Raw genomic sequence first — 26590 nt, 5'->3', positions numbered from 1 at the left:
TACTTTTTTTAAACGCCAAAAATATTGTATTTCCTGGTGAATTCTCAAAATTCTGACAAATTGTGACAGTCCACAACATGCCATGGAAGCGACTGGGGAAATTGAGTTGAGCTGTACCATTATACTAAAAGGGGGGGTGAGAGTATTACTGTATTAAACTATCATTGTTTGGCTACATTTTCTTACAATTGTCGTCTATTTGACGCCTCAACACACATGAATGTGTGTAGGTACATGACCCATGACCCTAATTTGTCGAATTTTATTTTTTTTGCAAATGTACAAATTATAGATTTCACCTCATTCCTATCTGGTTTGGAGTAGACTAGTCTGCCCAGTTGTCGACAGTAAACGCAGTGAGGCGGTCCCAATCTAAAAAAAGAAGTCGGTCTTTATTTAGTTTTGCTGTATTATTTCTGAACCTGTCTGGGTTATTAACTTCTGGCTAAAACTATGGCTTCTACGGATGTTGCTCTGCAGCCGGTTAGTATTTTTCTCCTTTGTGGTTGACAAGTGACAGTGTTCTTGACAGTTGAGCAGGGAGTGTCCGGGGCTATCATTAAGTTAGCTAAGCTACTGCTAACCCTAGCCTACTTTCTGTTTAAAGTTATCGAAACAATGGCAGTTCAAAGTAACTTACGCAGTGTATAACACAAAAACACACCTGCCCTTTACTACATGAAACCAGAACACCAAGAGGGGCTTTTTAATTTAAGTACTAAACTTTTCTAAAGGCATTTTCCGTGCTACATCTTTCATCAAAATACACCGAGGAGGGCGCTAATGGCTAACACTACGTTAGCCATAAAACAAACGTCAAAAGTTTATAAAATTAGTTGTGTGCTAGATATCTCGCGTACAACAAACACTTGAGTTTAGTTTAATTCCCCCCATAAAGACAACATATTTTAAAAGTCATTCACATTTTGGAGGTCTATCATGAGGAATTTCCTTAAGGTCAGCAAATTGTACTACATCACATGGCAAACCGGTTTTAACATCTAGCAGCTAGACTGGATATGTATTACAGATATCTGTAATTCAATTCTTCCAAGTCAGAAGGAACATTTCATATGTAAATGACAGTCTTCCTATCTCCAGTAGTCAATTTAGACATCCACGACGTCATTCTTACTAGTACTAATTACGTCACTTTTGCCATTCATGTTTCTTGTGCTTTCAATTTTAGATATGCACAATTACATTTGAGATATCTAGAAAGAACATTCTGCATATCTGTAATGCCATTCTTACTCAGAAAACCTCCCATTTCAAATATCTACAATCCAATTGTTACTGATATTTTTAATTTCAAATATCCCAAATGAAAAAACATTCCAGAGAGCCATAATGTGAGTTTTACTATCCAAAATACATTCTGACTAGTAAAAATGTCAATAGGGATATGTACAACTGGGATTTTCCTAGTAAGAATGTCATTACAGATATTTCAAATGTTCATTCTAGATATTTCAAATGTAATTTTGGATATGTAGAATTGAAAGCCCAATAAACTTGAAATTTGTACTAGTAAGAATGCCGTTGTGGATATCTGAAATGGCAATTGTAGATAGGAAGAATGTCATTGTGGATATCTTAAATTATCATTCTGACTATAAGGATTCAATTTTGACAAGGAGAAATGGTATATGGATATCTAAAATGTTACATATTTGTGATTCAATTTAATATTAAAACTGCTTGTAATAACAGCATAACTGAGTCGGTGTCCTCTGCTAACCAACTAGCAATCTTGGAATCTGCCTGGATTTCTGAATACAAGTTCAGAAGGGTGCAGGTCAGAGGGTAATGCAGTTAAACGAAGATGGAGTAGCCACAGGCTGTAGTCTATGTAAACCTTTTTCTTAGCCTCCACATTTAAAGATATTCCCAAACAGGATAGGATTTTTCTCATGTGTCTCTCAATGGCTCAGATATGAACTTATGAAGATTAGAACATGTTTTATGTCTTTTATATCAACTACCTAGAGCAACCTGTAAATGTAATACTCTAAAATTGCAATGCTTTTTAATTCCAAGAAATGAAGGTGTGTATGCTAAAAAAGTAATGTATAAATATTATAGGTACATGGGTCATTCAATGTGCGAATGATTCAATTTGTTAGTAAGTGCAAGTGCATTATTTTGTGGTTCCATTTTAATTACTCACATTAGGACATTTCTTCATTGATATGTTGCCAGAATTGTGCATCCCTACAACAAAATTTAAATGTATGAAGCTGGAAAGTAATGGCTTGCAAGTGAACAATGCCTATATGTTTTTTGAGGAGAAAATGTCTACAGCATCTTGAGAATGATCTGTCTGTCTGTGCAATTTCTTCCTCAGGATAAAGTAGTTCGGCCCCTGTCCCTGGCAGGCCATGTGGGCTTCGACAGCCTCCCAGATCAGCTTGTCAACAAGTCCATCTGCCAGGGCTTCTGCTTCAATATTCTTTGCATTGGTACGTTGTCATACATACATAAACACAGACATACAGCATAATACACATACCCATAGTGAAACACAGATGCACACAGGATGCTACTATTCAAATACATTCTTCAAATACATTCTTCACTCACATACACACAAACACATTGTTTGACTTGACTACCTGATTTCACTGCCATTGCTAAGGTCTGTCTTCTTCCCTCCTTATCTTGAGCTAGATTGCTCTTTGATCCCAATGACATTGCTTGATACTCCTAATTATTAAGTGTTGGGTATTGGGCGCTGACATAGACAAGTGGTCAGAGGGTTAAGAAGCATTGTGGTGAGAATGATCCTGCTGGTTCAAATCTCTCCACCAGCTGGTAAATCTGGTCAGTGAATGAGTAACATTTCTTCTTCCTCAACAACTGTTTAGTCAGACATCTCATTTGAAGCAGTTTATTATGGCATTGGAGTGCCAGTTTCTAAATCTCACTGCTTTATTTGACTCAACCATCGAGTTCTTTTTTGGCTCTAGGTGAAACCGGTATCGGCAAGTCTACCCTGATGGACACGCTGTTCAATACCAACTTTGAGAACTTTGAGTCATCCCACTTTGAGCCTCAAGTGAAGCTGCGGGCTCAAACCTATGACCTACAGGAGAGTAATGTCCGCCTTCGCCTTACTGTGGTCAACACTGTGGGCTTCGGAGACCAAATGAACAAACAAGAGAGGTGGGAGGATTTGAGTGATGCTGAGAAAGTGACTGTGATTATGATTTAAATGTACTGCCATTGTGAACTATTCTGTGTTAACCAGTCATAATACACACATTTCTAATCAGCCTTTTATGTCTTTCCTTTAGCTATCAGCCAGTGGTGGACTACATCGACAGGCAGTTTGAAAGTTATCTACAGGAGGAGCTAAAAATCAAACGCTCTCTTCACAACTACCACGACTCACGGGTCCACGCCTGCCTTTACTTTATCTCCCCCTCAGGTCATTCACTCAAATCCCTGGACCTGGTCACTATGAAAAAACTAGACAGCAAGGTAGGAGAAGAATCACTGTGTTTGTGTGTGTGTGCAGCTATCTTTGTAAGAACCAGTTTTAGAATTTTCCTGACAGTGAGGACAATTTTTCAAAAATGAAGACATTTTGTCCATTCCTCACTTTGTCAAAGGCTTGTTTTGGAGTTAAGACTTGGTTTTAACATTCAGGTCTGAATAAGGTTTAGGTTAAGGTAAGGTTCTTGGTTAGGCATTTAGTTGTGATGGTTAAGGTTAGTGTAAGGGGCTGGGGAATGTTTTATGCCAATGAAAGTCCTCACAAAGATAGATGTGCGAAAATGTGTGTGTTTTTGGAATAATCAGGGTAATATCAGGACATTTTTGAAAATGGTCGATTTTACTGGACTGATACAAATTGTTTCACATAGTAATTGTATTAGATGGTGACATTTACCTGTTATCCAGCTTTTCGGAGGGCAAGAAAACATTTTATCTGACTGCTTAAAATGGCAGATGAATGAACTTGTTCTAAAACGACATAACCAGAATTGTCGAGCTTGTCTTTACCCAAGAACTAGCGAGAAAAAGAGGTGAGGTGATGCACGCACCTTTTTTCAGGAGTTAAATACAGGAACAGGTTTGACTCTGGAGAGATGATGATGCATTGATCTAAAATGTGCCTGCATTTCTTGGACTGACGTTTGACATTGATATTTTAAAATGGACCAGTCAATTCTTTGGGCTGCTGAAGAACCCTGGTTTGTGTATTGTGTAGCTGAGATGTCAGTATATCTGATTTATTTGTTAACACATCAATAGGAACACAATGGACGATGAAGAGTCAGATACAAACTGATGTGTAGAGAGACTGTGCTAGACTTTCCTCTAAGTGTTTTTAATGTCTGACTGTTGGGAGAGCTTCACTATCCAGCTGACTAAACTCCTCCCTTCACTCTTGAAGTGGTCAGAAACTTTCCCATGCTCTCTGTGTGTAGTGACTTTGTGTTTTTTGTGCGCTTGTGTGATTTCACGGCTGTGGAGTGTCAGTAACCCTGGATTTGCGTGTGAATGGAGGAGGGAAAGCAGTGGAATGCTGTAATCACCTCACACATACACACTCGAGTTGTCCTTTTGTGTCACTGTACAGATACACAGCAAGAGCCATTTGTTGAATCTGCAGCACTGACGGAAAGACAGCCAGTCTCTCACTCAGACAGCTGTTGGAAGAGATCTCCTAGCATTGTTTTGTTTTCTCTACTGGGATCAGTGTGTGTTCTGTATGTGTGTACGGGTGTGTGGTCTGTCCCAGAAGGTTGTGACAACAACTCATTCCAAGCCCGTCTTTGGTTCAATGCAGCAGACAGACAGCCAGGAGTGGAATGTGGGACGACTTGGTCAGCAGAGTGGGCTGCTGAGCCTGAAATAACATCAGTAATCCTGGTTTATAGAACACTTATCTAAACACAGTTTTTAAAAGTATTTTAGATACAGATAATGAAATTAAATACAGCTTGGATAGTTTTTTAAAAAATGTACTATTGCTCGTACTTTGCCAGAGTCACACTAATGGATGCATTTTAATGTGTCTATATGTAGTTTCATGCTTTGTCGATCAGTGAGATTAGCTTGTTTTTAGCTCGGATGTCTATAGCAGCGGGAGCAGCTCTGCTCGAAGTTCAGGGAAGTTACCCTTTTACTTTACTTGCTTCTGAAGACATTTTTAAACCAGAATAAGTCAAATAAATCTTCTACCGGTAGAATTTCAAATATGATTATCTTGGTGCCCTCTGCGGGAACATTTTTCTTCCTTTTGCATTTTTACCCCATGTCTCTCATTAGCAGTTTCAAGAAGTTAAAAATATAATTTTATTAATTAATTAAAAATTTAATTAATTTTATTTTTTATTTTTTTACAGATTGCATTAAAGGTCTATTTTTTTCTCTGAAGCCTACAGATAATATTTTTTAGAAGAATAATCTGTTTCTTTATTCTCTTCTATGTTGCATTAGGTGAACATCATCCCAGTGATCGCCAAAGCTGACACTATCAGTAAGAGCGAGCTGCATAAGTTCAAGATCAAAATCATGAGTGAGCTGGTCAGCAACGGTGTCCAGATCTACCAGTTTCCTCTGGATGATGAGACTGTCGCGAAGGTCAACACTACCATGAATGTAAGGAAGCACACAGAATACCACCCCCTTGATCTAGAGTGCTTTCTTAGGGCCGGGTTATGCTAGAACTAGTTCATAGCATGTGTTCTGTTGTGACAAATTTCACATATTTACTGTTATTAGTGCATTGCCCATTCGGAGCGCGTGCCTGTTCAGAACAGGCCAGTTGCTTTGCCTTGGCAAGTGCTGCTTGCTGTGTTCTCAAGATGCGCTAATCCGATCAACTTTACACTAGACACTGCACTCCCTTGGGTCCTCGGCAATACACCTGCCAGATGTGAAGTCGATTGGATGATTGTCCAAAAAACAAATTTAGACAAATTTCAAAATGTAAACAAATTGATGTAGAAGCAGATGGGTGCCACTGTATATGGATAGAAATTAGAATTTGTATGAAGTAGATCAGATGAACAGTTCTTGAGATATGCAAAGGACAAACACACTCACTCACTCACTCACTCACTCACTCACTCACTCACTCACTCACTCACTCACACACTCGCACTCTCTCTGTCTCTCTTTCTCTCTCTCTTTCACACACACTCACAGACTCCTTTGCTTTCTAGTTGTATTTATGCATTTTAAGTCGGTAAAATGTTTTGAAGTTTTTGTGATATGTTGGTTTGTCTGCATTTTTCACTTTAGTCATCAGAACTACTGTATATTCCTTTAGTGTAGTGATCGAGCGCCAGACTATCGCATCCCATCAACGCTGTCTGTCCACACTTATTCATAGAACATGTTGAACAAGCTGTAAAATATGTGCTAAAAACAGGTATGTCCCATGCAGCCGCAGTCTCCTTATGTGTTTAACAAGGAGGCAGCGGCGTCACTTCACAGAGCCCCCTTTCTGCCCAAATCACACACACACACACACACACACACACACACACACACACACACACACACACACACACACACACACACACACAGAGACACTAACAAACAGTATGCTGAAAGTGAAACAGCGAGGAGACCAGCCACAATTCAGCCAACAGAGGCAACAGGTGCCTTAGGTAGCTTTGTTGTAGGCACAAGTTTGCAAAATTGCATTATTTACAGATTAAAAAATATTAAGAAAGGTTCCTAGGCATAAATGGGCATAAATTCGTTTTCTTTTCTTTTGGGGCCATATTTTTACATAGCACTGTTCAGTAACTCGCAACATAATAAAAAATCAATGTAAAAAAATTGTGATTGTGATTTTACTGTAAAAAAAAAAAAAACATTTGGGAGAGGATATTTTTGCCATATCACCCACCCCTAGGTTCAGTTTTGATAATAGCATTGTGGATCCAGCCTTGCTTGCAGTTCATGTTTGAACTAATGAGCTGTTTTTGTAGGGTCTTTTGCCTTTTGCTGTTGTCGGCAGCACAGAAGAAGTCAGCGTTGGCAACAAGATGGTGAAGGCTCGTCAGTATCCCTGGGGTGTAGTACAAGGTAAGATGGATCATTGTTGGTGTGTGTCTTCCTGCACAGCTGTGCTTGTGTTGCCAAAGATCTTCCTGGTAATTGTAGGATTACATTAATTAATGGACATTTGTTAATCTTGTCAGACCTGTGTAGGAATGAGTACTGTGGCTGATAATACCAGCTGGATTGCTAACTCTTATATTTGTCACATTTATGTGTGTGTCAGTGGAGAACGAGAGTCACTGCGACTTTGTGAAGCTGAGAGAGATGCTGATCTGTGTGAACATGGAGGACCTGAGAGAGCAGACGCACACTCGCCACTATGAGCTGTACAGACGCTGCAAACTGGAGGAAATGGGATTCAAAGACACAGGCCCAGAGTGCAAACCCGTCAGGTGAGCTCATAAAAACCTGTAAGTATGCAATGAAAAATGTACAGTGGAGAATGACTGACAGCCGTGTGTGTGTGTGTGCGTGCAGCTTGCAGCAGACTTATGAGGCCAAGCGTCAGGAGTTCCTGGTAGAGCTGCAGAAGAGAGAGGACGAGATGAGGCAGATGTTTGTGCAGAGGGTGAAGGAGAAGGAGTCTGAGCTGAAGGAGGCTGAGAGAGAGGTATGTAGATGTGCAACACAAACCCATTCACATGAAACGCTTCATTAGCAGCATATACTGTGTGTTAAGATAGTAGCAACTATGCAGACATTGTCCCTCAGTGTGTGAGTTGATTAAACAGTCATCCAGTTTAATTTCTTTTTTTATTACACTGTGGGTTTTTTTCCCTCGGAAGTTTTGTTATTTTAAAAAAAATAAATAAATACATTTCAGATTTCAGCAGTCTGTTTTGTTTTTCTCTCGTATGAATAGTGAGGAAACCAAATATCATTGTTTCATGTTTCTTCTTTCAAGAAGAAAAAACATTTGAGCGAAAGTCAGTGCTTTAATGATTTCACATCTCATTTAATTTTAGTGTGATGAGCAAAACCTCATTATGAGGAAACAAATTAGTCGTGTAATAATTTTAATTTGCTACACAGAAAGGCAGCTCTCTAGTGTTTTTGCTTGTTTTACTCGATGCTATCAAGAATGAAGGCGTATCCGTAACTCTGTTCTCTCTCGTGTGTTTCAGCTTCAAATTCGTTTTGAGCAGCTGAAGCGCCTCCATGCAGACGAGAAGGCAGCTCTTGAGGAAAAGAAGCGGCTCCTGGACGAAGACCAGAGTTCCTTTGGCAAGAGACGAGCTGCCGCCCAGCTTCTGCAGGCCCAGAGCCTCACCGCCAATGGCAAGAAGGACAAGGACCGCAAGAAGTAAGAGGCCTCTCTTTAAGCTGAAGCTGATGTTTCATGGCAATATTCAGGATCCATAGATACACATGTGTAGGCAGTGAGGGTCAAATTCCACTTTATTGGCTGCTGACAATGGGTTCAATACACAGTGGAGGATTTTGCACTCCTTGACAGTAAACCAGGCTTGTTTTAACTACTCGTAGTTGTACATGAAATTACTCTTTTTGTAATGTTTCAATCTTACTAAAGAAAACAAGTGGAAAACAGGCCATTTACTGTTTAAAGGGACATTTAAGTTATAGTCAAACTATGAAATAGAGCCACTATAGTAAATATGCTGTGACAATATAATCAACAAACATTTGTCAGGTATTTAATTTACACAGTAGTATACAGAAATAGGCTTTACTATGTTGTATTTCATATAGATTGCTTATTAACAGAAAACATGCTACATCATTTGTCATTATTATATGTAATTTACTGTAAAATTGACTCAACTCCCTGCTGTTCGCTCTTCCAGTTCCGGCTTTATGTGAAAACGTCGGGATCTGAAGTACACTCCAGTGTGACCAGTATAACCAGTGACATTCTGCCCACATCCTTTCCAGCCCTTTGTGGCCAGTCCCAAACACTAACCAGGAACAGCCCACACAGACCAGTGTTTGCCAGTGTGAGTTTCTGCCAAAGTTTAATGACTGTACCCATGAATCCTGTGTACACTTTCCTCAATGGTATTTTTAATCTTCTTTGTGGGTTTTATACCTCTGTGTAATATTTTATATTTATCCTTTCATTTTTATAGAAAATCTTTGTTTTTCAACATACCTCCCTTTTTTTTTTTTTCCTTGCGCCCATCCTCACGCAGCCTCCTCACTGGATGCTGTACATTGATCAAAGGAATTAAATACGTACCAACACTATATCAAGGGACTTGTTCGCTTACATTTAATCTGTTTGCCATATCTTTAGTGTATAATAAGAACACTCTTAATGTGTTTTGCATTACAAAACATCTGTAACATGCCTTTTAATTTATTATAAGCCCCTTTCAGACATGCATTTCATGAGATTTACATAAAATAAAAATCACAGTATCTCTTTCATGAGGGTCATTAATAAAGCCTCCGAGATAAACAATCACTCACATTATTTTTTTCTGCTGTTCTCCAGCAGTGAGAAGCAGCTCTTCGTGTAATAGTCCTGTCATGTTTAAATAGAGCAGTTACAGAATAATCACTCCACTGAGACGCTTTGATATTTAACAGATTTGTAGCAAAATCCAGCAACGTAACAGAATCCATGTCTGAAAAGGGTTTAAGAGATTATTTCTGAAAGCTGATCTTGTGCATTCATCATCAAGAGTTGTCATAATCATGGTCACGGGGCATTATAATTCCTTTTTCTGTATCATGTCACATTTTTTTTCTTACACCTCCTGTGTTTTTGACTTTAATTATGAGTGCACCAGCATTAGAAAACCTGCAGGAGACACACTGATTCTTCTTTTGCTCTTCCAAAGGGATTTCTCTTGTCCAGTCCCAGTTTTTTGGTTTTCTAGGATGGTGAGGAGGCTGAGGCTTGGTTTTGGATTAGGTACATGTTACAGCATATATTTATATACGTATATATTGTGTTTTATATTCGCTCCCTTATTTTTCTTACTGACACAAACGGTTAAAGTTTGCAATGCAGTCTGTCTAAAAAGAGCTGACTCGTGGAGAAATGCATCATGTTGAGTCAGTGTTTGTTGAGGGAGTATGGGAAGAGAGGGAAGATGCATTTTTCACTGTGTTTTTTCTAATTATTTCTTTATTCACTTCTGTCTGTAATAATGATAAGACAGGGTTTCACATCTCCAAGCATTTTACAGGACAGAGTACGGTGTGATTTATAAATCAACTTTTACTCACAAACACTGCCACTTTATATTTTACACGAGTGCTTAATATGTGTTAGTGCCTTATCTGTGTGAAACTTCCACTTAACTTGTACATCCAGGGAAACACACTGATGCCTAATAGAGTAAAGCTTGTCTAAGACAGATTTGTACTACGAAATAAACAGTGTTATTTGGGAGCTTTTTGTCCTTCTTTCTAAATAAATCTTTGCATTTTTGTCATGATACACACTGCTTGTCTGTTTGTTTTTATCTCACAATATGCAATCTTATGTTCAAAGCTCAAGCCGCTGAACAAATGACCCAGAGGAAACGTGTACAATTAGAAAAGGATTGGTCTGAGGACAGACCCCTGAGGGACTCTACAAGTTAATTTTCTTTTTTTTTTTCATGCAGGTTTATCACAATGATCATAATTTCGGTATTGATCCTGATACTACTTTCTAGTATTGATAAGGTGACTGATCTATCAAGCCCCTTTACTGGGAAATTACATGTAAATACAGTTGTTTCTTTTCTCCAATGTTCAGAAACACTTGTCAGAGGTGGAAGAGGTAGTCTCAAAGCTCCTGAACACCCACAGGTGTTTTCAGTTATTCTGGCTAATTAGACCGCTGCTTGGGTTGAAGGTGGGCGGGGCTTTGACGGGAATTTATGTGGTCATAAACATTTTCCCGCCTTGACAGGTGAAACAAAGCTAACAGGAGACTCAGGAAGATGTCAATCAATCACAGTAGACACACGCACACAGTCCTGGGAAAAGGTCTAATCATCTAGTTAACTAAAAACACCTGTGTGGGTGTTCAGTGGCTTTAAGTGTAAACTCTGCATTCAGACGGAATGGTACTTAACGTGTAATTCTGGCTCAAAATCGTGTAACGACTATTGACAGAGAAATTCCGGAGAGTCGCCAACAGCCAGATGTGGCTAACACTGATTAGCTTGGGGCAGAACGATGAAGGCATTAAAGCGGCTCGAAATAACACCAAACCTCTGCAGCAGCATAAGTATCCCTACACATAAACCGATGCACCAATGGGCTCCTTCCATTTGGATTACATTTGGTAATTGACTTGAATGGACTTTATTACGAGAGGAGCTGGTACCAGGGCCAGTTAGACTTAGACTTCTCTTTATTGATCCCTTTAGGATGACTCCCACAGGGAAATTGAATTTCCAGCAGCTTACAAGAAAGGTATAAAAGTATAGCATCTACTATATACAGTATAAAAATAAACAATAACTCTTAGCTAAATATATATAGAAAGTAAAACAATAAACTCTTAGTTAAATATAGATGTAAGAATACAGGTAAAATAAAATTCACCGAAAACGAAATCAGATAAATTAAGTGTAGAGAAACATAAGATAAAATATGTATGACTATATGGCAGTAATGAGCAGTAAGATTAGATTATTGCAAGTATCCAGGTATGTATGAGTAGATTATTGCACAGTGAGTGGCTCCCACTCCTACCCTTCTGTCCTCTTTATTTCATCCTTGGTAAGTCTTTCAAAACACACACTTTTAATAAACTCCGGGTTCACTAACTACGTTGTTGGCATATGCAGTGATTTAATATCCAAACTTGAAAGACTTTCGCTTTGATTGATTTTTATTTAGCTGTCTTCATGTAGTCCATTATGTACTTTTCACACAATTGCACCTAAAATGTATTTCGCAAAATATTAACATGAGTGCAGACGGAGGAAAAAACAGTTCCTGCAGTATGGTGTCACATGTTAGAGGACACGTTAGGTTGGTTGTTTGACTGGAATGGGAGCAAAGAGATGGAGAAAAGCAGCTGGTATGTAGGGATGTACGAATCTATGAAAAAAAAACAACAGGTGTCAAAATCTGTCCCACCTGTTGGGCGGTATGAGGTTATCAGACTGAAGTGCATTGCTTCAGGTTTTGTTCTTTTTTAAAAATATCTGTGAACTCTCTTCAAAGTGAGATTTTCTTTCCCTCAAGGTGTTGAAAATGTACAAAATCTCATGTGCAGGCCCTACTCTAAGGTCAAGGCACCAGAGGAACTTTTCACTAGTTCCTGTTCTCTTTTTTCCTTCTTGTTTTGAGCCACTTCACTTTCTGGATAATTTGCTGTTTTGCAAGCTTGAACCCAATTTTAGTGTTTGGATATGGAATCCCTTTTCTGCCAGTGAAAGAAAACAATAAGATAAATACCTTCTGATAAAAAAAGGTCCTGTAAGTCATTATAATTAGAAACTTTCTTGAAATAATGACAAACGTTTCTCATTATTTTGAGGTATGCAGAGTCATTATTTGAAATAACTTGTAATGCGATACTGTACTTTTATTTTATTCTATTTTATTGTTGTTCATATTTTGTATTTTATATTTTATCTTATTTTTAGTACTTCTGATTGCTCTGTACCGCTGCTACGATGACCGAATTTCCCCTCGGGGATAAATAAAGTTATCTATCTATCTATCTATCTATCTATCTATCTATCTAATCCCTTTTTTTTAATATACATATTCAGGGACTATGAATGTAAATGAGCTTTCTTACTTACTCTGGCATGTTGACATCTCTATGATGTTCATTAACATGCTCTGCCCCCTGATCAAATAAAGAAATATTTCATTAGGTCATTACTTTGTAAAACTAACTCCTTATTTGGAGCAAGTTTCCCATTATAATGAGTTATAGGATCTATCTCTTTAGCACGTTGGAGAAAATAGGCTTCCATACTTGTGTCACCTACTTTCAAAACATGACCTTTTGCTTGTGTAAAGCATTTTCAGACTGATAAAAGACTCCCAGACCTCCTGATTTAATTCACCTCCTCTCCTGTGATTCATTAGAATAGAAACGTCTACTGTTGAGATGTCTACATTTATTTCCCTTTTATCAGAAGGGAAGAGGATAGAGGATGATCACAACGAGCTTAGGGGACAGCAGTAGCTTAACATCTTCCCTGCCCACAGCTTAGTTATATTTGAACACACACACACACACAAACACACACACACACACACACACACACACACACACACACACACACACACACACACACACACACACACACACACACACACACACACACACACACACACACACACACACACACACACACACACACACACACACACACACACACACACACACACACACACACACACACCGCCTGGTAGAGGTCTTGTATCCTGCAGTGTCTTACTCTCTGGCTCCTTTGCCCTTCATGTGACTCACAGCTGGCACACAGACAGGCAGACAGACAGGTCTGGCGTAAAGCAGAGGAATGCTGATCGATCCCCTGCAGGGGGCCTGCAGCACCGGTTGGGAAGAGGAAGCCCCGAGGAGATTTCGACAAGGCAAACTGTGGAGAAAGAGAGAGAGTGGGTGTGTGTGTACAGACACCTTTAGCTACCCTCTGGGTGGGTGGTTTCTAGCAGTTTTCCTGCCAGAGGTGAACACTATCTCTGCTCTGCAGAGATCTGCCGCCTGCTTGCCTTTAACATAGCAGTTTGAGTTTGTGTTTTAGTGTCAAGTTTTTCTGTGTGCACTTACATCCCAGATAGCTGTCATATCCCCTGCGCTGTCTCATGCAGACACTCACATACACGTACCCTTGTCACCTTTTGCTAGTCACTCTAAATGCAAATAGAGGTGATCATTGGAGACAGGCCCGGCTGTTGGAGAGATGAGGTTGTCATTTAAGGGGAGTGCCGGCAATGCTCTGAAATTACCAATTACACACCTCGTCCATGCCGGTGTTGGCTCGAGAACACAGGAGAGACAGAGGAAGAGGAAGCAGGGTGAAGATGGAGGGAAAGAGTGTCAGCTTTATTTCTTAACATCCTTTACCAGCATGTCTGTAATGATAAAGATAGTAATACACCCTGTCAGACAGCTGTACCTGGAGTGTTGCTCATAAGGCTTCATAAGCTCATAATGAGCACATTGTGAGTGCAGATAATTATAATTAGAGCAGGATATAATATGATTCTCAGGATGAATCCTCTAAAGGGCAACTGTAGAATCCTAATGGGCTATACAGGTAATGTGTTTGTTATGCATCAGAGTACACAAGTGTGTATTGCATCCTATCACGGCCTGTGTTATATCCATTATAAAGCTGCAGGCAGGTGCAAAAAAACACTGAAAATCTGTTTTAAAACAAAGGCATTTATTGCGAAAAATGCACTTGACATGAAAAAACAATCAAATCAACCACGGGTCATCGGTACAAGACGATGTATAATGATCACATGGTAGAGAGCGCTGCATGGCCAGCGCAGAGCATGACTTCAATGGCACAAAAGGCCTATAAATATTCTGCACAATATAGAATAATATATATACTTTATTTTTTTTCTGTTTCCATCGCTGTACCGCTGTAACCCAATTCAGTCCTGATGAGCGTGAGTGTCGACGCCGCACAAAACCTTTTCATAAAGTTCCTTTTTTAAAATGTAAATAGCTACATACAGAGGCCCCCTCCCCTCGTACACACACATACACAAACACACTCAAGTATCCATAGGAACAAATATGGCCGACATCTAATTCAAGATGGCAGGGTGAGTGTTCAGGCTTCCTGGAATGACAAAAAAAAGGGAGAGGACAGTAATTTGATATTCACTCGAATAGAAAATTGTATGTGCAATGTTTTGTGTTGTGTTCACGTCCAATGGGAAATTACCACTAATGATGATGGCTTGTTCAAAATTTTTCCAAGCCGTCATCAAAAGTTCCCAAGTGGTATTTACAACCAGGAAGCTTGAGGCAAAAAGACAAGCTTTTACGTCACGTAAAATAAACAAAACAATGTGAAAAATATTTGTGAATCCAGCGGTTCAAGGTATTCTATGTAAAAGTGCCCGTTGTGGTATATATTCCTGATGTTTTGACTATTTGTAAATGATTCTCCTCTTCACAGCATCAACCTTTGAAAAACAAAATAAGACCACTGGGATCCTTTAATCTCAGACACATATGAGGACTTGTGCTTAGGTTTGACTCAGTAGAAATTAGAGTCCTCTGTTCAGCGGGCGTACAAACAGTTGAAGGGTCAAACCTCGCCTCTGGGGTTTGTGCGGAGCTGTTCACGATTCTGCTGGTTTTTCTGTTGTCGCGTCAAAGGAAGCAGAGCTGTGAGAAAACAATCAGCAGCCTCATTGTATCGATAAGAAGAAAGTAAGGAAGAGACAAAGACCGATTTGTCTGCCTGATGTAAATCCTCAGTGTGTGTGTATGTGTTTATTGGCATTTGTAGGCACTAGGATTTGACGGACAGGTTTCAAAGGCCAATGCAGATATTTTTAGATTGAAGCTAATAACTTCCATCAGAATTTGACATTTAGTTTTGACCTTTTTCATGGCAAATAAACTGGCTTTTACTTTGCTGAACTAAAACACTCAATTAAAAAGCCCCTCAGGAATCAAACCGACTGCTTCACATCTGTGATTCTAACAGAAGTTTGAGTGTTTTGAGTATGTGGCCGAGAAAAAATCTTAATCTAAATTTAAGATCTCACAGTTTCGTGTGTTGCCCCGAACGCGCAGGATTACCCATACTGCACTGCCAGAAGCCGGATGGTGACCACATTCTAATCACATTTGTTAAGTTGATTTCCCTTCCATGTTTTTGTTCACTTTCCTTCACAGTTTAAGGGATCAGAGTCAAGGTCTTTTTCCACCACAATGTAACTGCAGTGCTTGTGCTTTCGTCTCCTCATTGCCTCCTCCACTTCAAGTTCAAGGCGAACATGAAAACATTAAAAATAACACTTTCTTTAAAAAAAACAAATAATTAAAAAACTGTCACCCCGCCGTTTCATTGTCACTTAGAAGAACCACATGGACGAAAAAGAAGAAATTTATCATGTAACAACACATTTGTATCTGTAATATCATTTCTTAGTTGTACATCTGGGTGTTAATTCTGCAGTCACATCATATGGGAATAAGAAATAACAAATTGTTTTGATGCTGCAACCTTTTTGTTGACCCTGGGAAGCTTTTCATTGATGCGATGGAAAACGCAGAATTAAACAAGAGCTCACGACCGGCTGCTTTTATAAATATAACATATATGCTATTTAATAATCACTGGAAATGTTCCACCATTTTTTTTTCCTTCTCAATACCAATCCCGATGCCTGGACTTGGTATCGGCCAATACCGTGTATCGATCCAATACCAGCGAGTTAAAAAAATACCTATTTTATTATCTACGTATATACTATTATTAACCCTGTACGGATGTGATATGATTGCTATCGATCGAGGTATAGACTTACGTACTTGCGGATACAAATAACAGCACTTTAGGCAGTATAGGATGCTTTTCTTACGTATTTGTATGATATTCCAGCCTGAAGTGAGCTGTTGCTTTTATAAAACTGTCATATAGACACATTCCAAATTAAATTAATTTTTATTAATAAATAAAAGATCATAATAAACGGCCTCTCCTGGGCTGGCTGCCTGCACAAATGTAACCTTCACGAGCAGCGAGCATTCATCAAAGTCACACAATAACACAAACAAAGTGACCCACTGATGGAGCAGGAAAAGACCCACTCCTGTGTTCTGCAAGGTTAAAATGATGTTTTTATCCGGTGGCTTTGACGAGAGTAAAGGGAATGACTTCAGTTCCCAGTTGGAAAAAGGGCAGACAGAAAGGTAACGTTTTGTTTTTTTCCTCAGACGCAGCGTGATACTGAATTATGCAAATGAATTAGACATCATAGCTGTTAGCTTTTAGATCTTTATAATTTTGTATTCATTGTCTTTCCCATATGACATGAATGCAGTTCACCAGTAAGATTCAAGTGTGCTTAGCCAATGACTGACTCTCACCTGGTTATGACCCGATTAGAGCCGACATTTGTGTGCTCAGTCAGTGAGCGAGCCTCACCTGTGTGCACAAGGCCAGTAGCTGTTTGTGCTCTATTCTGGCCCAGTTTTTAACGTAGGAAACCCATTCACCAACTATGCTCTTTCACTGATACTCTCTGACACACACACACATACAGGCACACGCACACGCACACACGCACGCACGCACGCACGCACACACACACACACACACACACACACACACACACACACACAAACACACACACACACACAGAGTCAGCGAGTCAAGCTCTGAGTTTTGCTGTGCTTCTATCTCCAGAAACAGGGACACAAGGTAGATGGTTGTGGCTGGATGTAAACTAGACAATCCACACTCAGGACGTAGAAATTCACAGAGCAGACTCACTGGAGCCGTACAAAAATACTCGTTAAAGAGGTCGACAAGATCAGAGGAAAAGTTTGTCAAAGGTTGGCAGTGGTGTGATGAGAATCTCGTGTCCCAGCCTTCTGACTTCAGGTGTTTGTTTTTTTTCCCTCGACCCCGTACATCAAATCCACACACATTTGGTTTCACAATATTGCTGCAGTCAGACAAAAACTCTCAGCAGTATCACAAGAAAAGGCTGAGGAAGTCGAGGAAGAATGTATTGTATTTCCGATCTCTGCATTAGTGACTATATTTTTGTTGACATGTTTAGGATTGATTTACATTTCAAACAAGATTTTTGTCTTACCAAAGAGGTTTGTGCCTGCTTAAAGTAAAAAAAAAAAAAGGATACGACCAATAGCAACGGAAAACCCGTTTGTCAAATAAATATTAACTGAGTGTAAAATACTGTATATGTAGATACGTATATTGGCAGGTTGTATAGAATTTACCAAGTGCATTCTTTGTCTCTTATAATCCCCAAATAAAAGATGAAAAATAACTTTATCAATGCAAATCAATTATTTAGAGTTTTGGCGTAACTTTTTTTGTTTCTTCCTACATTCAACAAGCCAGTTTAACCCAGTCGTGTGGGGTCCGTAAACAGAGTTTAAATTAAACAAATGGCTGTATAAATTTATGAAAGATATATAAATAGAAGAAAGATCCACCCTAATTTGTATTTTACTTTTTGCACATTTTGTTTTGTGACAGATCATCACTGTATGACTAGTTTGGGACAACACAAACATCTATTTCAACATATATAAAAAGAAACATAATAATGCTACATGCATGTTATTAACATATATCTGGTTGGTAAGAAACACATGAGCTTGTTGTCGCAAACTAGACACAGAGATGTGCTTACAATGATCTTGGACTGTTAGGTTCAAACGCTGCCCTCGTCACCTGGCGATAAATCTGCACTTTTCGAACAAAGAAAGCACCCAAATTCAAGTTCTGAGGTCTCAGTGGAAAGCAGAGCTAATGCTTTTTTGTGCTAGTGTTTGCTGGTGGATGATGCCAAGAAGGAGAGCTGGGAGGCAGGGTTTGTCCTTCTGTGTTCTTTGAGTCTGTGTGCTCATCAGTAGTCAACATCCCGGGTCCAGGCGAGTCTGATGGAGCCCCTCTGATCCAAAGCTGTCGCCGGGTCAAGTGACGGGGAAAAAAGCTGCCCCGCTTCCTGTGTGGCTGGTCGAAGCGGAGGCTAGCTTTCCTATATGTGTGTGTGTGTGTGTGTGTGAATTAGATGGACCGATATCGGTTTCTAAAGACAATTATTATTAATGATGTTTTGAGCCGGGATTTAATATCTTAAGCTTTCAATTTGATTATTTCAGTGTTTCCTGACAGAATGTTCAGGGGAAAAACTTTAGTTGGAAACCAATACCAGTCCATCCTTCATGTTTCTATGTAGCTGTGAAGCTTTCGTGTGTGTGTGTGTGTGTGTGTGTGTGTGTGTGTGTGTGTGTGTGTGTGTGTGTGTGTGTGTGTTTCGACTCAGTAACAGAAACAGTGTTTTGTTCTTCTGTCCAATTTTCTTTCCAGTTCAGAAGCTCTCAACAAAGCTGCTGGGAAACAGGCCGGTCTGCCCTGTCCTCTGCAGGGTGCCTTTGTACCAGCCGTCCTCCCTCTTCTTGTGCACAAACACCACGTCCCCTTCCCGCAGCTCGATCTCTGCCTCGCTCTGGGGCGGGTAGGGCACCACTACACGATACCTGCCGCACACAGAGACGGATAAGAGACACATAAAACGCTGTGTTGCAGTGCAGGTATGAGTGGAGGGTATCTGTATGTTCCCAATAGACGACAGTGTGAATTATGGGTAAAAGAAAAAGATCGACCCTGGGATTATCTGGGACTAATCAATATGTCTAATGGATTCTGTGAATCCCTCTACCTGACTCGCTCACTTCATTTAGTAATCTCCTCCATTTCCCAGAATGCCTTGATTGGCTTGATGGTTATTATCATTTATTTGTGTGTTTGTGTGTGTGAATGTTTGCCCACCTCTCTCTGGACAGGGGTTTGGGTTCTGGCCGAAGGACCATCAGAGCGTTGACGGCACGTGTTGCCGGGGGCGACCTGGGGAAGTTGGTGTCCAGGGAACCGGACTTCCTGTGCAGAGGCTCCAGTCCGATGGCCCCCGCCATCTCACTCTCAATTGGACAGGAGCCGGCTCGCCCCTGCGACGCCATCGGACAGGAACCTGAGCGTGCGTGGTGGTGATGGTGGTGGGGATGGTGGACAAGGTCGGTGGCCACGGCGCCTTGGCCAGCCAGTGAGGGGTCGTGGGTGGGTGGGGAGGAGGGTGGGGAGCGAGGCTTCTTCTTGGCGGCCGCTCCCGACAAGAGCTTTAATAAACCTCCGGCCTTCCTCTCCTTCTGAGGATGGACAGAGTGAATGAAGAGGGTGAGGGAGATGGAGATGAGAGGATGGAGGCACAGAGAGTGAGAAACACACAAGCAGAGATGATGGTGAGATATACAGGAATACAAGAATACAAGTGACAAGATGGTAAAGATGGTGTCTGTCTAAACAATATACCACATAATATGTATTCTTTAATTTCTCTACATAATGTAACGAGAGCATAAATGCACTCCCTACACATTAATCACACAAACACATTTATGACACAAATAATATTTTCCTGGTGTCTCCATCTGACACCCAGAGATAAAACTGGTAATAAAAGCACATTTGTTTCATTAGAGGGCAGACAGTGAAGCAAGGTGAGCTATTCTCCTTTATCAATATTCATGTTGACAGGCATAGGTTGAAAGTCTTTTTGAAGCTGCTGCTTTGGTGCTGTTTTTGTCGAAAGGACACTGAGGGTATGCACATTTTAAAAATGAAAGTACAGTTTGTTTTTCAGCACATGGCTGCCCACGACTGCAGAGAGGAAATCGTGTTAAAACTAAAAACAACATGCTATTTACATGGTACCATCCAACAGCCTAATGTACATCTATTTATCATTTATTACTATTATTATTATATTATTATTATATTTTATATTATGTTATTACATTTATTTATCATTGTCTGCAGTGGAAATTCAAAAACACACCTAGTGTTTAGGTACATGTCCGTACAAATTATGTACTGTTCTAGAGGTATTATACCGAAACTGCGGCATAACTGTCTTTATGAACATCCTCCACAACATCTATCCAGTACTTCTGTGAAGGGTCTCTGCTGGTTGGGGATCTCACTGTGATTACTGGTAACTTTTGTACATTTCAATTTTTGTATGCATAAAACAAAACAAGATACAACCAAGCCCCACCACATTTCCTGGTTGAGCCAATGATGAAGTGCCAAAAACTGCAGCTCTCTGAGTGTCCACTAGGGGCAGGTTTCATAATAGTGCAATTTCTCATTGACCCCCATGTTAAACAGATCATTTTCCCAGCATAATAAAACCTATTCAGGGCCTGGTACCAAAAAACACCATAGTCTGTGTGTTTAGGTCATAACTCCTCGACAACCCTGAGGGGGGTGACTTTTTTTGTACCAGGCTAGTTTTTATTTTATTAGAGTTTAAAGTTTATGAATAATAAGGGGCGTGGCCTCTTGAGTGACAGCTAGCTGCCGGCCCTCACTTCTCCTCGGAGGTATACGTCAGCCAGATGGATGTATCTCCTTCTCCCCAACGTCACATCAATGCCTTTTTTTTGGTAAGAGGAAATGAGGATAAGTCAAAGTGTGACAAGAAGGCGACTCCCATAGGCGAGTACGAAGTTGAGAGAACGGACTTCGTACAGGCCACGTCCATTTCTTTTATTCAGTCAATGGACACAACGTGTTAACTAGTTAGCTTGAGAGGTAGCCTGTAGTCATATGATGGCAGATTTTTGAATTTTTTGTTCAAATGTTGAACTATTCCTTTAAACCAGTGTGTGCTGACACAGAAGCTTATGTTAGTTTCTGTAGAAACTAAAGGGCTGGTTTTCTGGGTTTCCCAGTCACAGGAAACCAAAACCAAAATCATTGTGTTGATTAATAATGTTGCAAGATTTGCTGCTTTTAGATTTATGTTGGCTATTTTCTATGAGCAGACAGATCTAGGTCAACCATCACATCCTTCTCTCCCTCTATCTTCTAACCTTCACTCACAAGGGAAACGGAAACACTGGTGATGGGAGTATTACTTTAATAACTCAGAAATGTATAGAAATCAAGATAATGTTCACAGGATGAATGCCTGCTCAAGCACAATACGTATTTTGAACAGATGGTTACACAAAGGGGTTAGCTAATGATCCTTTAAGCTGAATACATGTGTGTCTCCTTAAGAGTAAATAATATTGATTAAAGAGTGTTTCTTAATGGCAACTATAGGCAGAGTCACGTTTTTCGATTCGAGCTTGATTGGCTGTGCAACCCTGTCCATTCAGTCAGACTCTGTGTGATACCAAGAGGATGAAACAGCTTTGTTTCTTTTGCTGCTTTGCCTGATAGAACAGTCTCAGTCATGACAACGTGGATCAATACTGAGCATGCCTGCCATGCCATCGCATAATTACTTTTTATTTTGTAGATGCATGAACCTCCTTATAAGCTTTGTCCCAGCCATGTTTCATTTATACATGGCCTGCTGGATCAAGCTTCTATTTTTTTTTAAATTCATTTTCCATCAAACACTGTCTTTCCCATTCCGTGATGGACAGTTGTCATGGCAACAATATGGAGTTGCAAACATAAAAGCTAAGAAACAAAATGGTAATTTCAGACGTCACACTGGTTGGCTCTAATTTGTCTAAAACAAACAAAAAAAAAACTTAAAAAGTAAAAAATATATTTCATATTTAAATCAGGATAAAATAGAGCGAGGACCACAGCAAAGAAAGGAACCTGCCTCTGGTAAGAAGAAAAACCAGAAGGAGAGAAAAACAAATGGTAACACTTCATAATGACCATCACTGATACATGGTAAATAGATAGTCATTTAAGCCAATGGATAGCCTAATGTTAACTAATTATTAGTAAAGCTATAATTTATGTGTTTGTTAATGATTACCAGATTATTTCTAAACCTTCAAAAACTGTCAATAAACATTATTTGTGTGGCTGTTAAAGTTACAACTGATGATAATAATACATGTTTTAATGGTTAATAAAATACTTTGTAAAACATCTATACACATTATTTCGATCACCTTTACCACTGCACAAATAATCAAATCATTATCCCTCTTATAGATACAGTAGATTATAAAACATTTATATTAACTAATTACTTTACGCATTAGTTACAACTTTATAGCAGTAGCCAAATAATGTATATAGATGGTTTACACAACAATTATTAACCAGTGACAAAGTGCTAACCATCTACATTTATAAACGTGTTACTCCATATCAAACTAAACTAATGGTAAAATAACAAAATGTTTACCATTAGTAATATTAAGTAAACACTACTTATCATAATTTAATTGTTTGTTAACAGTAAAATAACTATTAACTTATGTTTAATTCTCAGTTTAATGATGATTACTATGAAGTGTTATTCACATTACACCAACTTATCATTCTGGCATAGAGGAAAAAACGCTCTGACTTATTCGTCATCCCTTACTTGTTTAAACCAATCACAGTTGAGGATAAAGAGGATAAGGCTTTTTTAGTGTTTTACCACGCCACACACTTCGTCAGTGCTTTAAAAAAATGGAACAGACAAACATGTCAGGGAAGGACAGTGGGACAGAGACCAAAATACTGGAGCTGTGTGACCAACAGCCGTGTGTTTGTGTATGCTGCACAAACGGCTGTTCAGGCAACTTGCATGTAATTGAAAGTGAACAGTACACTGAATCGGCTCCGAATTCTTGGATGTAATATCAAATACCAAAGTGTTATCACAAAAACTGCAGCAGCAAAAGCAGAGGATACACTAGACCATAGACCGAACCTGTTGTGATTCTGCACAGGTCCGTGCTGTAAAGTCCACACAAAATTAAATGATCAACCAAGCACTATCATTTGGAAACTCAATAATAACAAATAATGTGCAAATCTTGTGACCACGATCATTTATGGTTAATGACTTCTCTCTGTCATCTTCACATAAGAGCATGTCAAGACATCTCTTTCCATCTCCTTTGCTCCAATTTCTCTAAACATAAGTTAATAAACATGCTGCAGCAAGTGAGAGCTTATCTTGGGATAATTGAGACTTATAAGTTAGGGATAATGCCCGACGAGGTGTCCGTTAACAAGAATTAATGGACGATGGTTCTGGCCTCCCTGTCATCCATTTAATACTGATAATGGACACCTCTTTTGGCATCATCCCTTACGCCCTGCAGCCAATCAGAATCAAGTATTCATCCAGACCGTGGTATTATCACATCATAAAGTCCACTTTTTCAATATTTTTTCAATAGATAAATCTGTTTTTTTTAAATCACTTATTTTCCCGACCAGCTGACACACCATATTTGCAAGCCTTTACAGATGGCTCTGTAATACACTCAAGTACTGAACCAGGCTTAAATCAAACCTGCCAGTGATTCATGACTGCTGTAAAAAGTTATCAGTAAACATGCAGGTGTTTAAAGTGATAATCTGGTAGAGAATAGGCCAGACCTTGTTTTTGATTGTGAAAAATGGCTGTCATAAGTTCCGAAAGCTCAAGGTAACATTGCAAAATAGCTTGTCTTGACTGACACAGTCTAAAAACCTAAAAATATTATATTAACAATGATATAAAAGAGAGAAGAGTAGTTTATCCTCAAGTTTGAGGCTTAGAAAAGCAAATTTTGGGTGTTTTTTCCTAGATAAATGACAAAAACGATGACAATTGTAAAAATTTTTGATCATTGTTCTGTAGGTTAAATAACCGATTAATAATCCAGTTTTGTTTATTCAATTAATTCATTTGGACACTTTATTAAAGTCATAAACACAGTTCAGTCACTGTGACTTACTGTGGAACTAAAAAAAAGGACTCTCTCTGCAATTTGGTAGAAATATTACAACCAAAACTAATCCGCTACACAGATTTCCTATCAGAACTAATCTCATACATGTACACTGACAAAGTTACCAGATTCCAGATGTAATGAGCAAAAAACTGTTGCAATATCTGATAAAAATCAAATGATTAAAAAGGGAAACAATAACAATTAATATTCCTAATGAACAGTCTTAGTATACACATGGGACACTACGGACCAAAGTGCTTACAAAGCAGTAGAGGCCGTATAAACACTTTGACTCAGCAGACTCACTATAGGTAGAAAACAAACAGCATTCCTTGCTCTTGCTCTCTAAATACCGGTGCTTTAAAAACATGCATTTCCCCATATACCAAGACTTGATTATTTCTCACAGGATTAGTAATCCGGTGGAAACCTCTTCGCCCCAAAACATAAATTACATTTACATAAATCTAATGCTGCTCAGTGTCTGCAGCGTACACATAAAATGTCCCAGTGTTTCCTTCCTGTCATGGAAATAAAGCTTGTTTGAATTTTAATTTGGTTTAAGGGAGGAGAAGGTGGGGAGGAAAATAAAGATGAATAGAAGGGGTGATGATGGTGTGATACAGAGGGAAAAGAGGGAGGAGAAGGGACAGAAAGATATCAGAGAGGACAGCGATAACAGAGGGATGTAGAAAGAAAGAAGGAAGGAGGGAGGTGGGACCAAAAGCGAAATGAATTATTACTCTCTCTTCTCTATCATCTGCAGTCCTAAAGTCTTAATCTGTGTGTGTGTGTGTGTGTGAGTGTGTGTGTGTGCCTGCGTGCGTGTCCGTATACGGAGTGAGTCAAACTGCTGCCCTTGTTCTAAAATTAACCACTAGATGTCAGCAAACAATCACAATCTAATCCAATTGAAGTCTAATTTAGCAGTGGAGCAGAGCCTTCATATGTAGCACGATGGCAGGATGCTGAAACAGAAGTGAAGTGTTTTCTGTCTTCCTCTCATTCCTTTTACATACTGTTGTGTAAATGAATATAATTTATGCTTGAGTGTGTGAAGTTTTCTTTCCTCACAAATATAAGACATTGCACACACGGACATAACAAGAATTTACATTTATTAACAATCACGTCTGCAGAAGGAGAGTTCCAGAACTGATGATGAGTTCACTGGTAAAAGCAGGTTTTGAACTTAACCTTTGCAGGGACGCCAGATTCTGCCAAGCTCAGAGCAATAAAGATAAGCACTGTGAATGAGGGGCAAGCTGAACATATTTTAAAGGGATACTACAGTGTGATGATGTAATATTTTGGTTCATTATTCTTTGCCAAGACGTGGTATCTTTAAAGGCGTTTCAGACAGAAGGTGAATACAGGTATATTCAGACAGACAGTATGAGAAAATAAATGTTTTTTGTTTTTTTTAAAGACATTTTTTGGGCAGTTTTTCAAGCCTTTTTATTATATAGGACAGACAGGAAATGGGTGAGAGAGAGGGGGAAGACATGCAGCAAAGGGCTGCAGGTCGGAGTTGAACCCGAGGCCACTGTCTTGAGGACCTTAAAGCATGTAAACATGTTCTAGTAGAAACCCAAAATAAGGTAAAATATGAACCTAAAATGAGCAAAATATGGGACCTTTACATGTGATCTATTGAGCTATCCTGCCCAAAAACTGAGACAAATTCTGATTACCCCCAGAATCTTAATCTTTTCACGGTGTAAAAGCTTCAAAAGCAGCATTTAGATCATAATTGGATGTTACAACTGCAGCCAAATCCATATTGAGAGTTTCTTTGCTGACAAAAAGCATCCCGAAATTACAATTTGTAGGCAGACTTGAGTTATGAACATCAAAAACACATATTTTGTACTTGTGATAAGATGGGGGCATGCTCAGAATGATGGATACGGCACTCAAACTATCTTGTTCCAACTTTTTTGAGATATATTCAGTATATGAATAATAATCCTTAATCCTGTTGAAGATATCTTTGATTGTGACGATGTAAACAAGGCCGCCGCCTGCTGTTCCATAGTCAATGAGCTGTTTGTCAGCTAGCCATAGATTAGCTGTCCCAGACAGTGGAGCCAACAGTGAAACAAATGGAGCTGAGACAGATGCAAGCTTTCTGTGCCATCCTTCACTGTCAGCACAGCACGATTTTAACAACCACAG

General features: G+C 39.3%; 2 protein-coding genes across 3 annotated transcripts in view; one reads left to right on the top strand and one right to left on the bottom strand.

The window, feature by feature from the left end:
- Positions 1–342: 342 nt before the first annotated feature.
- On the top strand, positions 343–10440 carry septin10 (septin 10). Its single transcript, XM_083921561.1, has 10 exons — positions 343–483; positions 2348–2462; positions 2970–3165; positions 3297–3483; positions 5452–5613; positions 6957–7053; positions 7253–7421; positions 7507–7639; positions 8154–8332; positions 8835–10440. Exons 1-10 carry the CDS (start codon positions 454–456, stop codon positions 8848–8850), a joined length of 1284 nt encoding a protein of 427 aa, XP_083777687.1. The 5' UTR covers positions 343–453; the 3' UTR covers positions 8851–10440.
- A 4070-nt stretch (positions 10441–14510) lies between these two features.
- The window catches only part of LOC310952925 (E3 ubiquitin-protein ligase SH3RF3-like), a 106180-nt gene continuing 94100 nt past the window's right edge, over positions 14511–26590 (bottom strand). For both annotated transcript variants that reach the window (XM_083921769.1, XM_083921770.1), the window contains exons 9-10: positions 19488–19861; positions 14511–19195 (exon numbers count right to left, since the gene is read on the bottom strand). In XM_083921769.1, the coding sequence (XP_083777895.1) occupies positions 19027–19195; positions 19488–19861 (543 nt within the window). In that variant the 3' untranslated portion in view covers positions 14511–19026. The remainder of the gene's footprint in view (positions 19196–19487; positions 19862–26590) is intronic.

This window comes from Echiichthys vipera, assembly GCF_963691815.1.
Source record: "Echiichthys vipera genome assembly, chromosome: 10".
In the NCBI taxonomy this organism is placed as follows: domain Eukaryota; kingdom Metazoa; phylum Chordata; class Actinopteri; order Perciformes; family Trachinidae; genus Echiichthys; species Echiichthys vipera.
This window is presented reverse-complemented; position numbering and strand designations above follow the sequence as displayed.

Bases quoted from the DNA above. Each gene is read 5' to 3' on its own strand.
- septin10 (XM_083921561.1), top strand. From the start codon at position 454: ATGGCTTCTACGGATGTTGCTCTGCAGCCG. The intron at 2,463-2,969 runs GTACGTTGTCAT...TTTTGGCTCTAG, and splicing joins CTTCAATATTCTTTGCATTG to GTGAAACCGGTATCGGCAAG. The intron at 3,484-5,451 runs GTAGGAGAAGAA...ATGTTGCATTAG, and splicing joins TGAAAAAACTAGACAGCAAG to GTGAACATCATCCCAGTGAT.